Source organism: Podarcis muralis, chromosome 13 (assembly GCF_964188315.1).
Source record: "Podarcis muralis chromosome 13, rPodMur119.hap1.1, whole genome shotgun sequence".
Taxonomy (NCBI): domain Eukaryota; kingdom Metazoa; phylum Chordata; class Lepidosauria; order Squamata; family Lacertidae; genus Podarcis; species Podarcis muralis.
The window spans coordinates 23,727,455-23,745,189 of record NC_135667.1 but is presented as its reverse complement, the minus strand read 5'-3'; the positions used below and the strand labels follow the sequence as shown (position 1 = coordinate 23,745,189).

The 17,735-nt window shown below is 41.6% G+C and overlaps 1 protein-coding gene and 1 long non-coding RNA gene across 2 annotated transcripts; both read right to left on the bottom strand.

Annotated features, from left to right (window-relative positions):
• Positions 1-880: 880 nt before the first annotated feature.
• LOC144325105 (pyrin-like) lies at positions 881-3,868 on the bottom strand. Its single transcript, XM_077917209.1, has 3 exons — positions 3,790-3,868; positions 2,205-2,231; positions 881-1,580 (listed from the first exon to the last, which is right to left on the bottom strand). Exons 1-3 carry the CDS (start codon positions 3,851-3,853, stop codon positions 1,036-1,038), a joined length of 636 nt encoding a protein of 211 aa, XP_077773335.1. The 5' UTR covers positions 3,854-3,868; the 3' UTR covers positions 881-1,035.
• A 5,904-nt stretch (positions 3,869-9,772) lies between these two features.
• On the bottom strand, positions 9,773-14,930 carry LOC114581822 (uncharacterized). The gene is made up of 4 exons (XR_013390394.1): positions 14,386-14,930; positions 13,560-13,662; positions 11,876-11,986; positions 9,773-9,809 (listed from the first exon to the last, which is right to left on the bottom strand). It is a non-coding gene; the product is annotated as an uncharacterized LOC114581822 (long non-coding RNA).
• Between the last annotated feature and the right edge of the window lie 2,805 nt (positions 14,931-17,735).

The following is a 17,735-nucleotide window of genomic DNA, read 5'->3' as shown; positions in this document are numbered from 1 at the left end:
GGAAGGGCTTCTTCCGGAGCAGCCTGTGATTGCCTACCTCCTTTACAGCAGGTGGGCCTGTGCCTTCCCAAAACTTGGCATTTTAAATTTAACAATTCTAAAATTATTATTATTATTATTATTATTATTATTATTATTATTCAAAATATAGTAATCAAATCAATAGTATTTACTATGAGTTTCCTTGTTGAACAATATACAACATTTATGCAGTCAGTGAAATTTACTTTCCCTATTTATACATGCTTACAAGGAACAACTAGGCTTTGAGTCATTTTTATCTTTTAAATTATATTTTATTAAGTTTCAACATTTTTAACATATACAGTCAAAACACAGTTTCATATTTTATCTTTGTCCCATCGCCCCCCATTTTCCATGCAGTTGTTGTTTCTCTCCTTCTGCTGCACCCTATCTTCTACCTATCAAATCATAACAACAATATTATAATCTAATCTATTATATTTCTAATCTAATCTAACCATTTCATCTTTTGTCTCCCATTCTAATATCAATTTATACATTTTTGAAATCAGTTTTTATTTTCCTTCAAGTAAAACCAGAACTTCATTCTATAAATGCCTTTTTAAATTATTCATTAATTTGATCATATTGAAACCAATCCATTACCCATTCTTGGATTTCTTCAAACTTTTTCAATTTGCATACATTTCCAGAAAAATATCGTATGTCTATATACCGTATATCTATATCTGCCGTATGTCTCTATATCTGCCCCAATTCTCCATCATATGAAGTTTCTTTTGTGTACTACTTTCTACAGAGGGAAGCCATAAAGGTGTTTCCCTTCCAATAGATCTTGGTATCTTGTCCACATTCTGTAGGCTTTGAATCATTTGAATCATTTCTAGATGTGGGAGCATGATGGAATTCATTGATGCCATTGTGTCTACTCTGTTTGTCTCATTTTTTGGCAACTGGATTTATACCACTATCCTGGCTAAACTAAAGGGCTTCACTAATTCTGAGCTATTCCAGGGCTAGCTGGTATGTTTTCCCATTCTGTACCCACAATCAGTCTTCCAAATTCAGTGGAAGAATCCTTAGTGGAGAACTATCTTGCTCTGCAGTCACAGATCCTGTGGAGAAGAAGGGATAAAGCTCCCCAACACCAAGTGTTTTATAAGTGTGCAATTTCCTTTTGCTGCAGACATCATAAAAAGATAAGCTTCCAACTGATTTATCTAGGAATATTCCTAATTTTGTAAGCTTTCCGTTCACCTTCAGGCGGGTCCAATGCTCTGTCCGAGCCCAGTAATCTTTCCCATCATCATATCCTATGACCCAGTAGCCATTCTCAGGAGACAGGGTGATCTCCCCCTTTCTAGAAGCGGTTGCAGAGGCAACTCCCAAGTCCCAGGTTTTCATCTGACCAATCTCCACCTCCCAGTAATGTCTGCCTTCCAAAAATCCACATTTTGCCAGAATGAATGTGCGGGAGTCAAACCGCTCCTCCCAGTCAGAAACCTTAGAAACATTTCCTGTGTTCCAAACACTTTTGCCATCTTCGGACACTTTTAGCTTTGGGTGAGCTGTCCTGGGGTCCAAGATCACATCAACTGCAAAAAAAGAAAGGCCTTGATTCAAAGACACAGACTTAAGTGAAAGATGAGATTAACGTATAAATTAAGTAAGGCTGTCTGTGGGCATCTCTCTTTTAAGTCACCCGTCTGTGGACCACACTCTCAACTGTATGTCAGACAGCTGCATATTTCTGCAATGCAGGGAGTTGGACCAGCTGATCCTCAGGGTCCCTTGCAACTCTGAAATTCTAGAATTTCATGATATGACTAATACAAATATCTATCCAATTTTTTTGCATTGCATGATTCACCCTCTCTCTCCAATACTCCCTAAACACATTCTGGTCACATTAATGATGGTCATCCTCACTTTTGCACGTGCTTACCTGTCAGTCCATTTCCACATTGATCTACCCTTCCCGTATACCTACTGAAACACATTGTATAAAGTGTTTCCCCTCAAAATGTGCATATAAAAATGTCCAGTAGGTTTGGATCTGGACTAAACTCCAGTCAGCCCCAAACAGTATGACCAACAGCCAGGGATGTTGGGATTTGCAGTCTATCACCAAATGGCAGTACGCAGGTTGAGCTACCCATTATAGGATGATTTGAAGAAGCCCAATATCCATTCTGCACATGATTTTGTATCCTCCTTACCTCTGTAGCAACGGGCATCTGAGAATTCTGTGAATAAAATAATGAACAGAAAGTTTCATTGGCAAGAATGTGATGGGTACTTTTACCAGTGCTTTTTTTCTTAAAAAATGTTTAGGGGTACTCTCATTTTGACTGAAGAAAATCACAATTTTATAGTTCAAATCGTGGTAAATAAATACAGTAAATGGACAAATGGACAAAGATTCACAAAATGTTTAGGGGTATGCGTAGTACCCCTACGTCCCCCCAGAAAAAAGCACTGACTTTTACTCATTTTACAACCTACAAAACAGGCACAATTTATTTTTTTGCTCAGTTAAAATATTTCTCCTCTACCCTTCCATGGATTCTAAGGCAGTACATCAAAACTACATCAACACCATGGGTTAACCATGCTTAGAACATACTGTTTGAAATCAGTTGGGTTTAACTTAGTTTCGACTCAGTTACATCTTTTTGATGTCAATAGGTCTTTGCTATGTATGACCCAAGCCTTCTTCCACTGTGGTAAAAGTGTGTGGTGGGTCAGGAGGTGCATGTGTAAGCCCCACGCCCCCACATCCTTATGTTCATGGGCTCCTATCTGATTCCAAGAAAATCAGTTTGTAATCTAGAATTAGTAACAAATACTTGTACCCAAAGAACCCCTTCCACAGATGGAAGTCTTCTTCTGGCAAATGCCTAATTTATGATTTTAATTTTGCATATTGTATATTTTATTGTTGTAAGATGCTTTGATACCTCTATGGGATATTCATTTTATAATAAATAGGATACTTCTTCCATCAGAGGAAGGGAACCTTTGGTTCAGGTTGAATCAAAATGGAAGGGTTTGCAGGGAGGAGGGTAAATGGAGAAATGTTTTAGATTTCATGTGTAAGCCCCACCCCCCACATCCTTATGTACATGGGCTCCTAATTTAGTCATCCCTTTGCAGGTCTAAAGGGGGCTTTAATCTGCTTTCAGCTGAACATACATATAAGCTTAGTGTGCCGCTGAGAACTCCGCCTTGTTAAGGCAGCAAATTCAGATGGTGTTTAATTAAACGCTCAAAGAAGCTGTCTTCGAACCATTTTCACCCCATGCACTAAGGTCTGGAAGATCCTGTATGTAGATGGATATTGTGGATGGGTGGAGTTTGTTTGTGTTTGTTTGTTCAATAAACCATCATTTATCAAAGGACCACCATCAATACAATTATAATAATACATGTTTCATTAAAAATATTTATTCTAAAAGCCTAAGTTAGTATCTACTCATCTGAGGCACAAATATAAAGCATAATATAATATATTTCTAAGATGAGGGAAATGCAGCACTGATAGCTTTTTCAAAACTCTGCACAGATATGATATGAAATGAAATTTAGCAGCTGCTGAAATTTCTTTATGTCCAAAACTGATGAAAATTTGATAATACAAAAGCTTGAAGTGTGTCTCTTCTTTGGAACACACCCTTTTTTGTCAATTCCTGGACTAAGTGCAAAGAAAACGGGGGAATGAAGTGGTTGTGGCAAGTGTGGTATTTGTTATGATTCAGGAATATTTATTTTCGCAACAAATATACAAAATGTTAGACTACTTACCTTTTTCAATCTTCAAGATTTCTGCAAAATAAAATTTGCATGGCTTAGAAATGAAGAGCCTCATTCAAATTAAAAAAGAAAAACAAATTCCAAGAAAATCAGTTTGTAATCTAGAATTAGTAACAAAGACTTGTACCCAAAGGACCTCTTCCACTGACAGAAGTCTTCTTCTGTCAAATGTTTAATTTATGTTTTAAAATTTGCATATTGTATATTTTATTGTTGTAAGATGCTTTGATACCTCTATAGGATATGCATTTTATAATAAATAAATATAATACCCCTTCTTCAGAGGAAGGGAACCTTTGGTTCAGGTTGAGTCAAAATGAAGGGGAGGAGGGTGTTGTGTATTGAGTCAAAGGATTTTATATCTGTATTATTATTGTCTGTATTTGCAAAATGTATCCTTTCTAGCTAGTCCCCTGTCCCTATAAATGTAGCTTTCGCCTCCTCAGGCTTCAGTCTTGTTTGCTTTAATAAAGAAGTGTTACTAGAGAACTGTCTCCAGCATTATGTCAAGAGAGCTGAAATCACAAACCCCACGTCACAACAGAGGGTAAAGGGGAAAATATTTTAAGTGTGTGCATTACTTGCATTGGTGGTTTTTCTTAAGTCTTTGGTGTCAAAAGTGCCTCTTTTCTCTTTTCCGATTTATAGAGACAGAGAGCACTGCTAACTGCCATGTCAAGACCAAGTATGGCTGTTTGGCAATGACACAACATTCATTGCACAGATCAAAACCAAACTAGACACTTGATGCCCCTATTTTCATCAGAGAAATGTTGGAGGGTATGATATGGTTCTGGGGCAAACCCAAGCTGCTCAGCAAACATACATAGGATGGCAAAATGGAGGAAGCCACTTGGATTCTGCATGTTCAAAAACTGAAAGATTTTGCAAGACTTACCACTCTCTGCTATTAATTTATCTGCAAAAGAGGGCAGGGGGAGAAAAAAAAAGAATGAATTACATTTCCATATATACACACACACACACACACACACACACACACATTTTAATTAATTTTTTAACATATCATTTCCAACAGTCATTTAACATAACATCTTATACAATATTTTAGACTTCCGTAAACAACCTCTGAAAATTTTCCGTTCTTTATCACTTGTTCTGCATTTCTTAATTTCTCTATTACTTTTAATTATCATTAACTAATAATTCTCTTCATAGTCTTCCTTTCAATATTTTACATAATCCTCCTTACAGAACTTCTTGCAGTCCTACTAGTGGAATCTGTTTATTACAATTGCTTTTCAAATAGTTCAGATATTTACTCCAGTCTTCTAAGAATCTCTGGTCCTGCAGGTTTCAAATCCTTCCTGTTAATTTATCTAATTCTGCACAGTCCATTAATTTCATTTGCCATTCTTCTTTTGTCAGTAATTCTTCTGGCTTCCATTTTTGTGCCAATAATATTCTTGCTGCCATTGCTGCATATAAAAACAACTTACAATTCTGTCTATTTATATCCTCCCCTACAATGCCAAGTAAAAAGGCTTCTGGTTTTTTAGCAAATGTATATTTCAACATCTTTTTCATCTCATTGTATATCATCTCCCAGAAGTGTTTCACTTTCTTACATTCCCACCACATGTGGTTAAAAGTTCCTTCTTTTTCTGTACATTTCCAAAATTTATTACTTATTTTATACATTTTTTAAAAAATCATTTTTATTAAGTTTCCCATTTTAACAATCCAATCAAATCACATTTAATGTTACAAATTATACAAATGCATATCAAACAGTCCAAATATTCTGCCTAAATTATAAAATTTTGTTGGGACTTCCCATGCTTCAAGTTCGGGGGGGCTCTGATCATCTCATATCTCTACTGCCTTGAATAGTCTTTCCAATAGTTCCTTTAAATCTTCCTGTTGTTAACCTTCCTTTTTTCATGGCCTCTGAGTTGTTTCCACAAGCGAGTTGAAATAAGCAATGATATGTTTCTGTGCGGGTTTCATGTATGACTCTCTGTGATGTTGCAGAATCTCCTCACACGCTGGTGTTTATGCCGAATCAATCCAAAAGTCATTTCGCTGCTGGAAGACACCATCTTCTCTCAGTTCCGATGAAATCAAATCTAGGCATTTGCTCATTAATTTTCCCAGACCGGTTGCATCAAATATTAGCCTTTTCAGGGAAGATTTACCAAATCGGACTTGAAATACAGATATAATGCATATTGTTGTTAGCCGCCCTGAGCCTGGCTTCGGCTGGGGAGGGCAGGATATAAATAAAAAAATTTATTATTAAGAGCTCACCTCCCCCTATGACTATTTATAACTGTGCAGCTCGGTCTTATTTCGTAATGGGGGCTTCCCAATTACTAAGAACCCGTCCAAAGTTTTTTGAAGTCTCTCCGGTGGCTAACGAGATCCTGCTTCTTTCTAAAATCAGTATCTGGACGGTCTTTTATCTTCTTTCAAGCAATTCAAAAAACAGAAGCTTTAATTAAATAATATTGTTATTGCCACACAGTTTATATTTTCATCTCATTTGCTATAAATAATGTAAATGGTTCTTTTTTGGGGGGGTTGCCAAGTATTATAACAAATTAGAGTATAATAGTAAAAAAGGCTTTAACCCCCCCTTTTCCGTTCCGTTCCAACATACCAACTTAGATGTTATCCTTCTTCCACTCCGTCTCTTTTGGCATCTCAGTGGCTGGCTTAATTGGCAGATTAATTTCCCCCTCCTCACTTGAGGCATGTCCAAAACTTAAATCCAATTTTTCATCTTAAGTAATGGAACTTGGTGCGCTCGTGGGGACAGCATCCAGGAGATCCGAACTCCCTCGGGGGCTTTCCATCCAGTGCCCCCACCCCCTCCTTCTTTATGAACTTGGGGGTGGTTTACTGGGCAGATGAGACTGCATCTTCCCTTACACCGGGAAGAATTTGGGAGGCTGATTAGTCCCATCTCAGCCTCTAATTACCCCGTGGGAACTGGAGCGATGGTATTGTCAGCCATCTTCTGCGGCGCCTCAAGTGGAAGTTCTATTTTATACATTTTAGCTAATTTCACGGGGGTGATATACCACCTATACATCATTTTCATCACATTTTCTTTCAAAGCATTGCATGCTGTAAATTTTAATCCTTCTTTCCACAGTTTTTCCAATCTTTTAATTGTATATTATACCCAAAATCTTTGGCCCAATGTATCATAACCGACTTTACCTCTGTATCTTTCAAATGCCATTTGAGCAGCAATTTATACATTTTAGACAAAATTTTATAATCATTATACAATATTTCTATTTCAAATTTTGATTTATTATCATCAAATCCTTTTTCCTTCAAATCCTATTTAATCATTTCATCGACTTGGCGATAGTGCAGCCAATCATTCACGTATCCTTTAACCTCTTCATAGGGTTTCAGTTTCCATTTACTTCCTTCCTTTTGTATTAATTTTTCATATGTGACCCAATTTTTACTCATATTTGTCTTTTTCACACTCATCACTTCTAACGGGGAAACCCACCACGGTGTTTTACGTTCTAATAGGTTTTTATACCTATCCCATATTTCAAATAGAGATCTTCGGAATATATGATTACCAAAGAATAAGCATTCCAACCAAATCTATTATCATAACCCTCCAAATCTAACAGATCTGTATTTTCTAACAACATCCATTCCTTTAACCAATAGAGGCAGGACGCTTCATAATACAATTTCAAGTCTGGCAGGGCGAAGCCCCCTCTTTCTTTAACATCTGTTTCCCCTGCCATCTTCTGCCATTCCTTAAAAATTGCTGCCCCCTTGATTATTGGAATTGCTTGATATAAAAATAACATCTTTGGTAGCACATTCATTTTAATGACAGAAATCCTTCCCCATACTTCAAGATCTCTTTTAATTCCATTCCACACCGGTGTATAATTATTCTGAAAAAGGTCTATATTCTTTATGTTATATACAGTGGTACCCCGCAAGACAAACGCCTCGCAAGACGAAAAACTCGCAAAACGAAAGGTTTTTTCGTTTTCGAGTTGCCTCGCAAGACGAATTTCCCTATGGGCTTGCTTCGCAAAACGAAGCTTGCCCCGGGGACAGCGGGGGCGGGGAGATCGCTTCTCCCCACCGCCCCTTGCTTCAAAAGAGGTCTGCCTCCGGACCTCTTTTGAAGCAAGGGGCTGCGGGGAGATCGCTTCTCCCGGTGCTCCGAAGCGGGGTGGGGGGGCGGGAACACCTGCCCCAGCCGCCGGGCTTCGTAGCGCTGCTGCGAAGCCGGGCGGGGGGCGGGAACACCTGCCCCAGCCACCCCGCTTCGGAACGCTGCTCCGAAGCGGGGTGGGGGGGCGGGAACACTTGCCCCAGCCGCCGGGCTTCGTAGCGCTGCTGCGAAGCCGGGCGGGGGGCGGGAACACCTGCCCCAGCCACCCCGCTTCGGAACGCTGCTCCGAAGCGGGGTGGGGGGGCGGGAACACCTGCCCCAGCCGCAGGGCTTTTTAGCGCTGCTGCGAAGCCGGGCGGGGGGCGGGAACACCTTCTGAAGGCGGGCGGGGGGCGAAAGTCTTTGTCCCCCCTGCCTGCCTTCCCAGGGGCTTTTAAATCGCCCCGGACAGCGGAGAAGTCCTCCGCTGTCCCGGGGCGATTTTAAAATGCCGCCCGCCAGCATTTTAAGATCGCCCGGACAGCGGAGAAGTCCTCCGCTGTCCCAGGGTTTTTTAAAATGCTGGGGGTGGGAAGAAAAGCCCTTCCCCCCCCCCCCCAGCCTTCAGAAGAGGTCCGGGGACAGTCTGTCCCCGGACCTGGTCTGAAGGCGGTTTCCCTAGGAACGCATTAATTGATTTTCAATGCATTCCTATGGGAAACCGTGCATCGCAAGACGAAAAAACCGCAAGACGAAGAGATTTGCGGAACGAATTAATTTCGTCTTGCGAGGCACCACTGTATATGTTAACCATATTCCTAAATATTTAACTTTTTTGACAGTTTCTATACAGATCTGTTGCTGCAACATATCCACCAAGTCTTGTTTCATGTTTTTAACTACCATTTTAGTTTTCTTTTTGTTCAATTAAAAACCTGCTACATGCCCAAATTGTTCTATCTCTTCTAATACTTCTTTAGCACTGGTTAATGTTTCTTCTATTGTTAATACCAAGTCATCTGCAAAGGCTTTCACTTTATGTTACTTCCGACTGACTGAAATTCCTTTTATTTTTTCATTTCTCCTTATTGTCCTTAGAAAGACTTCCAGTACTGATTTGAATAATAATGGTGATAGTGGGCACCCTTGTCTTGTACCTTTCGTAATTTCAATATTTTCTGTTATTATATTGTTTACTATCAGTTTTGCTTTTTGTCCTCCCAAAGGACAGGTAGACCTCCTATTCCTTCCCTCAGCCTTGCCCCAACCTGGCTCAAATTGAGGAGTGTGCAGCTGCACAGGTACAAGCCCTCAGTCATCCTGGACTTAGGAATTCATAAAGCTGAAGAAAACAAACTGGCCTGTGGTTTGCTTGTCTTCAGTATGGAGCAGAAGCAAGAGAGGCAGTTCAGCTGGGAGGATAATATGTCCTGTGCTGTACACCATCCGATTCCCTCCACAAAAGTTCCTTTCATTGGCAAGGGGAAATTCCCTCATCACCACTAAAATGCCTGAGAGGACTTGGGTTCAGAAGGTGTACTGTGACGCACAACATTGGTCTGCGGAGATTGGATCAGGTGCATCTGAATCATTGCCTGCTCGCCCCAGCCCCCTTCCTAACCACAACAATTCCTCTGCCTTTTTTTCAGGACTAATCCTCCTTTCCCTATACACTTCCTTCTAATGGTACTTTCTTTTCAAATCTGAATGGAAGTTTGCATGCACAGCTTTGCTTTAGCTTTAATCACTGTACAGCAGTGCTGGTTTTCAGTGCTTTAAAGTACATACATAAATATCCAGAAACACATCATTTTATTAACTCAAGCAGGAACCTCACCTGATATTATTCTTCTGCTTTCTTCACTGCTTTCTTCTTCACTTTGTGAATTCTTACATTTAACTGGAAAAGGAACGCAGAAAAGCAATGCATGTTTATAGGTGAAATGGCTCTATGTTTTCCATTACTAATAAAGGATGAGAAAGTAGCTATTATTATGCTATATTTTTTAAAGTGTGTGCCACATCTGAGAATCCTGGTAGTCTAAATGCAGAAGAGCAAAGGGAGGCACATTTCTCCAAAAGTGGTAGAGAAAAGACAGGTTGGCCATCCTATTCCTCCTCTCAGCCTTCGCCCAACCTGCCTCAAAATAGCCAAGGATGAGGGTTGTGCAGATGCACAGGCACAAGTCTTGGAGTTTGTAAAGCTGAAGGGAACAAACAGGACTGTAGTTTGGTTGTCTTCAGCATGGAGCTGAACTGGGGGAGGCAATTCAGCCTGGGGGATACGTGGACTGTAGGTGTAAGGAAGGGGCAACAAAGTGAAGTGGGACTGAGCCACAAAGCTCCTTGAGGGAGAATCAGAAACAAATACCGAACAGGGAGATCAGATACTGTATTTTTTGCTCTGTAGGACGCACCAGACGATAGGACGCACCTAGTTTGGGGGGGAGGAAACAAGAAAAAAAATATTCTGAATCCCAGAAGCCAGAGCAGCAAGAGGGATCTGGCTTCTGGGATAGCCTATTGCTGTTCTGGCTTCTGGGATAGCTGCTGGGATAGCTGGGATAGCTTTGCGCGGAGCCTCTGCAGGGCAAGGGAAGCATTCATCCCCGTGCCCTGCGGAAGTTTCGTGGGGCTATCCAAAAGCCAGAATAGCTAGAGGGAGCGCTGTGCAGCGCTCCCTCTAGCTGTTCTAGCTTCGTGCGAAGCCTCCGCAGGGCACAGGGATGAAGATACCCCGCTGCCCTACGGAGGCTTTGCGCCTCTAACCCCGAAGCTAGAACAGCGAGACAGAGCACTGGCTTCTGGGACAGCCTGTGAAGTCTCCGCAGGGCAGCAGGATGAAGGCACCCCGCTGCCCTGCGGAGGCTTTGCGCAGCCATCCCCAAGCTAGAACAGCGAGATGGAGCGCTGCGCAGCACTCCGTCTCGCTGTTCTGGCTTCGGGGACAGCCTTTGAAGCCTCCACAGAGCAGTGGGGTGAAGGCACCCTGCTGCCCTGCGGAGGTTTTGCACAGCTAACCCCGAAGCCTTTGGAGCGCAGCAGGACCTTGCGCTGCGCTCCAAAGGCTTCGGGTTCCTTTCGCTGAAGCCAGGAGAGTCTTGCTCTCCCGGCTTCAGCAAAAGGAACCCGAAGCCTTTGGAGCACAGCGCGAGGTCCCGCTGCGCTCCAAAGGCTTCAGGCGGCTAACCCTGAAGCCTGGAGAGTGAGAGGAGTCAGTGCGCACCGACCCCTCTTGCTCTCCAGGCTTCAGCAAAAGCAACGCATAGCCTCCGGAGTGTGGAGGGAGCGCTCCCTCTGCGCTTTGGAGGCTTCACATTGCTTTCGCTGAAGCCAAGGAGCCTGCATTCGCTCCATAGGATGCACAAACATTTCCCCTTAATTTTTGAAGGGGGAAAAGTGTGTCCTATAGAGCGAAAAATACGGTACTTATTTGTAATGGAAACTGAGTGGGAGCTTACAATCTTTTGCAAAACCGGGTCCTTCGAAGTATGAGTCATTGATACATTTTAAAAATCATAGAAATAATGGATGACACAAATACACCTAAAACAAAAGTATTTCCTTATTTTCATGAAATATTTCATATTCATTCATTTTGCTGCACAGGTTCAGCCAAATTTGAGAAGCATTTTGACCAAGCTCACATTGCAACATGAATGAAAGGGACAAGATATTTGCGAGGGGAGTCATTTTGGCAAACCAATAAGTGAACTGGAATAGGAATTCCTATCCCAGCCCCCAGCTTCAGAACGTCTTTTTAAAAAGAGAGGCAAGTTTTAAAAGAAGATGCAATTTCCTCATGGTGAATACTTCTGCATTCTCCCTCTGAAACATTTATGGCATTATTTTGAGGGTTCATTAACAACTTCTGAAAGTAAACTTAAAGACCTAACCATGATTTCCCACCTGTAAACAAAGGGGAAATTGAAGAAATCCCATTCCTTTTACCAAACATATATTTACCTTTAATTAAATAAATCAATATGGCAATGAAAGCAAGAATAACTATGATGGCTACTGCAAGCAGTGCCCGGGAAACAGAGTTCCAAGCAGAGCAATTTGAGGTAGAGTTTCCTGCAAAACAGAAATGTCAAAGAAGTTAATATAACTATTATTTATTTATTTATTTATTTATACCCCACCCATCTGGCTGGGTTTCCCCAGCCACTCTGTGCAGCTCCTAACAGAATATTAAAAACACAAAAAAGAAGGTAGTAAATGAATTACATCTTTCTAGGCTGCATTGCCCCATATTTTCATTTTCAGTGTATCAGTTATATGGGACAGTTAACACAGTATAACAGCTTGGCCCAAGCAGAAGCAAATGTCTTTGCTGAGGACTTAGCATGCTCATCCCAATAGATTTTACCATGTCTCACATTTTGGGACATTGAATGTTTAAACATGTGGACCATGGCTAAGGACAGACTCACTTTCTCTTAGTTTCTCATTTTTCATTTCCCTAATTTTCCCTTTGGCCCATTTTCTCATCAGTTTGTTTTGGACAGCTGGAGATATATAGATAGATAATCAGCACACGAATTTGTGCAGATTCTTGTGCGTTTTTCCTAATACACATATTTTTCCTTACAGAAGCTGGCCTAGTATAATCTATTTTTGTACACTAATCTCCCTAATATAAATATTTTTGTATATACTTTCCCTAATATATGTTTTAATATGCAATTTGTCACTTACATGATTTATTTAATCGCTTCAAATACTATTTAATATAATTCTACACATACCATAAGCTGTGCCACCCCCCTCTCCCACACAGGACAGAGTAGTCATCATTACCTGAAGCAGAGAGACTTAAGGTATTTAGAAATTGTACTACTTCATTATGTGATGCTCTTAAACATCCAGATGGAGCTTTTTTTGGGGGGGGAATAGTGAGTGAATTCTTCATAACCAATAGAATCTTTAAAATCCTGCTATAACACCCTGTGATAGAAAATGAGTTCAATTCCTTTTCAAAGTATGGGAAGGCCCTATCAGAATGGGTGTCTTGTGGCCCCTTGTGATATGTGAACTCCATATGAGTTGCAGAGCAGTCTTGTGAGGTCTTGTGGGCCTATCTTATTGTAGTTGCTGCAATTGGCTTCAGTTGCTGTGGCCAGCAGTTGTAGACAGTTTTGTTTTATCTGTCTGTTGAGCTGAGCTCCAGATCCTTGCCCTCTTCACTAATTCTAACTTGCTAATGGTTGGCTGTAGGAAAAGTCTTGCCTTAGGTATTTCTTTTCAGGCTGTGTTCTTCATATTTTTTTACCCCAAAAAAAGTTTTAAATGACTTTTTTTTCATTCTGTAAATAATGCAGCCATGTAAATAATCCAGAATGTGCTCTAGATCAAGGACTTCAAAACAGTTTATCCTTGAGTCCCCACCCCACCCTGTAATAGAAGCATAGCCCCGAAAGCAGGCACACGTTTCCTGATTCTGGTAACCTGATATATACAAGTAAGGGTTCCTTGATGAGAATTATGGGAGGTGGGGGAAAGGCCCATTAATTTGTAGGAGTCCATCAGCTATGAAGCAATAGGAGCCTCAAGCACATATGAAGTACTGGTTCATAGCCTGCATTTAAGTACTTTACCAAGTCTATGGCAACACAGCACATTTCTGGTGTTTCTCTGAACCTTTTACCTAATAAAGACATTGGTGTTCCCAGGATTACAGCACAGAAGGAAGCAAAAAATTTACATTCCGTGAGAGCCAAGTCTCTTGTTCCTCTTCAGGCTGTTCTGATCTGAAATAACAGCAACAATGCCAGCAAAAATAAATATGTGCCAATAACATGAAATGGCTTTCTGTAACATTCATGCAAATGCAAAAACAGCCCACCTGATTCACAATTAAGGAAGAGCACATTTAACCTGTTTTGTATATCTGTAACTACCACAGCTATCTGCCTTTCTACCAGGCTGTTTCAGAGGGATCAAAAATTTTCTGGGACTGACCTTTCGCTGAGGATGAACTGCTATAAGAAAGGTGGGGAAAGCTTTTTTTATATAAAATCATCACCATCATCTCAATCATCTCCATCTTTTAAGAAAATAGTACAGTGGTACCTCGGGTTAAGAACTTAATTTGTTCTGGAGGTCCGCTCTTAACCTGAAACTGTTCTTAACCTAAGGTACCTCTTTAGTTAATGGGGCCTCCCACTGCTGCCGCGCCGCAGGAGCACAATTTCAGTTCTCATCCTGAAGCAAAGTTCTTAACTGGAGGTACTATTTCTGGGTTAGTGGAGTCTGTAACCTGAAGCATCTGTAACCTGAAGCATCTGTAACCCAAGGCACCACTATATAAGCAAAAATAAGACAAACACAACCCATTTTACAAACAAGAGGTCACTGACACAAATAGTGCAACAAGGCTGGTACACATCTGATGATTACTCTGCAGCCAGTGCACTCCCACAGATGGTGTGAAAAGCCGTGTACATGAAACATTAACCACATTATAGATCTACCCTGAACTTCCTTATGAAAAGCTGCATTTTGATGTTTTTTTCCCTCAGACCAGCTTCAAACTGAAATGAGAAAAAGAATGACATAGCTGCATTTTAAGGCAGTGATGCGTATACAACCAGAGTACGTAACCATAACCACATTTAACAATTTTCCCAGTAGGATTATAATACAATCTATTACCTTGTCAAGTGCTAAAAATGTACCTTGCATTTTTTATTGAAACCATGGTTTTTTGAGTCCCAGAAACTACCAGGAGGGGGAAAGTTCAATCAGTGACACAATTTAATATCCAAGGGTGTGTGAATTAATTTGCATATAATGGGAGGGAGACAAAGAAACAGGTCATAATCCAAAAATATTTCATGAACTGCTCACTGCCCACCCCACTTTTAAATCATATATCACCCATTTTCATATTACTTGGAAAGAGAAAAGCAACAAAGGAAATGTACCTTTTCCTGAGTATCAGAAGTAATCCCAAAGTTCAGTCCCTGAAATGAGAATTGCATTTGACACGCAGGTTGTTGTGGCACAAATGAAAGTGAGAGTAGAGAGATCATAATGTGCAACATGACTTGAACATTGACCAGGAAAACTTAAGGATTAGTTACATATTAATCATCCAGCTATTGTACAAATACCTTTGTTTGCAAGAACTCCCTCTGACACACATGAAACTGGTTTGTAACTGAGAAAATATGCTAGCAGAAACCACCTGTCATTCTGTTGGGTAGCTTGTGTTTGAACAGAGAGCTGCCTGGGCCTGTGTGCACATTTGCAAATTGCAGACACTGTGCTGTGGCTCTCCACATGTTGCAGCAGTTCAACTTTCATCAGTTCCGGCCAGTATGGATGATGATGATGAGAGTAGTTCAGGAACAGTTAGAAGAACACAGGTTAGTTACCTAAGGGGTCCCTTTTTCTAAGGATTGGATCTGCGCCCCCCCCCCAACTCTCCAGATATGTTGTCCACATGTCAAATTGTACTCAGTAGTTTATCAAGTACATTGGGACATTTTTGATAACTTGTTTTTTTAATTGATTAGGAGTAATATTATATGGAGGGCTGGAAAAAGAGATTTAACTTGCCATTTTCTCACTGCAACACTACAAATACAGAAGGCACTGTTACTCCAAGGCTCTCTTCAAACTTACTCACCTGCCAGGAAAACACTGTCCCTGACTGACCATGCCTGAGGCATGAATGCTTTCTTGTGCCCTCAGAGACTGCCTGGCTTGGGCAGATGCAGCCAACCAGCCCAGGACAAGGAAACCCATGAAGTAGAAGCCAGGACAGCATCAAAGAACATTCTAATGTTATCTTCACTAATATATATGTATTTGTATTCACACTTTACCTCAGTGTTAGCGTTTTTCTACACATTATTTGTCTGGAGAATTGCATGGCAAAATTTGGAGCAGTGTGAATTTCAAAGGATGCCAGTGCTGTGGTTCTGACATTGTTTCAGAAAGCATGAATTTGGTAGGTTCGCCTTTAAATACAAATTGAATTGAATTCTTCCGCCATTCCTAGGCAGGAATCACTAGGCCAGGGTGCTCTATGGCTGGCCTCTCCCATGCACCTTCTGCTTTCCCCTCATTATGTTCCCCGTTCTCTCCTCCTTACCCCTGACCTCTCCCCAATTCTCCCCTCACTCCTTTATTTCTCACACATTTGTTCCCCCAATCCTCCACTTCCTAATGTGGTGCTGCTTCTTCCCTCTGAGGCTCTGACTCCTCTGCCAGCAAAAAACATCGAGAGGGGGAGTGTTTTATGTGCATTTTCTGGTGTTTACGTTGCTGGTTTCCCCTAAACAGCTCCCCTCCATTTAAAAACGGAAGTGTTTCTTTAAAAGGAGGTTATCTCTTTGCTTGCTTCCTGCCCCACTCCCTGTGATAAAAAGGCAGAGATTAGTTGGATGGGGGCTTTGAGAGGGGCTGCTTCCGTGCCACAATAGGAAAATGGAAAGTGGGAAATTTAACTGGCCACCTTATGATGAAATGGGAGGTTGGGTCATTGTGCCTAAACTGCTACCTATCCTAAAACATTTACCTCAGAGTGCCACTATACCCGAAGGGTGAGTTCTGCATTATACCAAACCTTGAAAGTGATTCCTGTTATTGTGGCGTGAGAATGAGGGGGAGGGGGAGCTTGTCGGTAAACAGTGCAAGCAAATGTGTGTCTACGCACACACTTCCCATACTATTTTGGTCATCGCTGCTGGAGAGGCGTGTGTGGCAAAACTGTCATTGCCCTATTGCAATAAACAAAGGCAGGAAACTATTGGATGGATCGGTGGCTCGTAGGATGGTAGCGCTGAATGGTCGGGTTATCGAGCATCCCACCATTAAGTTCAGCAAGGTGTCCCTCTACTGTGAAGATGGCATGCATCTTTCCAGTGCAGGAAATGATGTTTGGCTGGGTGATATAATTGATGGCATTAGGAATTTGTTGCAGGTGTGAGGGTATTGGCCGCGAGCCTTTTGGCTCGAGTGGCGGTTAAGCATTGGAATATTTCTGAAGAAGGGAAGAGGGGAGGTAGCGCCATCACCTGCCCCGCATATTGAAGGTTATTCCGTTAAAGGATTCTGGGGGGCATGGCCCTGTCTGAAGCCTAGGGAGGTTAGGACCTTAGGAACAACCCCTATCAGTGACCCCCGGGGGAGCTCCTAGTTGATGTGCATCAGCAGGACTCCCCCTACTGGTGGTTAACCCTTCCTGGACTCCCTGCAGATGGGCTGGAGTCAGATATAGTCATCATCTGTAACCAATAAAGTTGTTGCCTTTTTTAGCCCAGTAAATACTTAAATACTTGCATCTTTATTCAACCGGGGTGGCGGGGGGGACCTTGCCACACAATGAGGAGGAGGGGGAGCTTGTCAGCAAACAGTGCCCATCCACAAGTAAGCAGTACAGAATTCGATGGGGCTTACTCCCAGGAAAGTCAGGGATTCCCACACAGTGACAGGTCAATGTTGCCATCCTTCATTCCATGTTTGCAGACATCTTTGTAAGGTAGAGTTGGTCTGTCAATGGACCTGGTGCCTGAAGCCAGCTCGCCCCAGAGCACATCCTTAGAGATACAGTGGTACCTCAGGTTACATACACTTAAGGTTACATACGCTTCAGGTTACAGACTCCGCTAACCCAGAAATAGTACCTCGGGTTAAGAACTTTGCTTCAGGATGAGAACAGAAATCGTGCTTTGGTGGCTCAGCAGCAGTTAGAGACCCCATTAGCTAAAGTGGTGCTTCAGGTTAAGAGCAGTTTCAGCTTAAGAACGGACCTCCAGAATGAATTAAGTACTTAACCTGATTTACCACTGTACTGCCATTTCCATTTTGTGGA

Coding starts and splice junctions, on each gene's coding strand:
- LOC144325105 (XM_077917209.1), bottom strand. CDS start 3,853: ATGAGGCTCTTCATTTCTAAGCCATGCAAATTTTATTTTGCAGAAATC. Junction 2,232..3,789: donor AATCTTGAAGATTGAAAAAG/GTAAGTAGTCTA, acceptor TTTTATTCACAG/AATTCTCAGATGCCCGTTGC. Junction 1,581..2,204: donor AGATGCCCGTTGCTACAGAG/GTAAGGAGGATA, acceptor CTTTTTTTGCAG/TTGATGTGATCTTGGACCCC.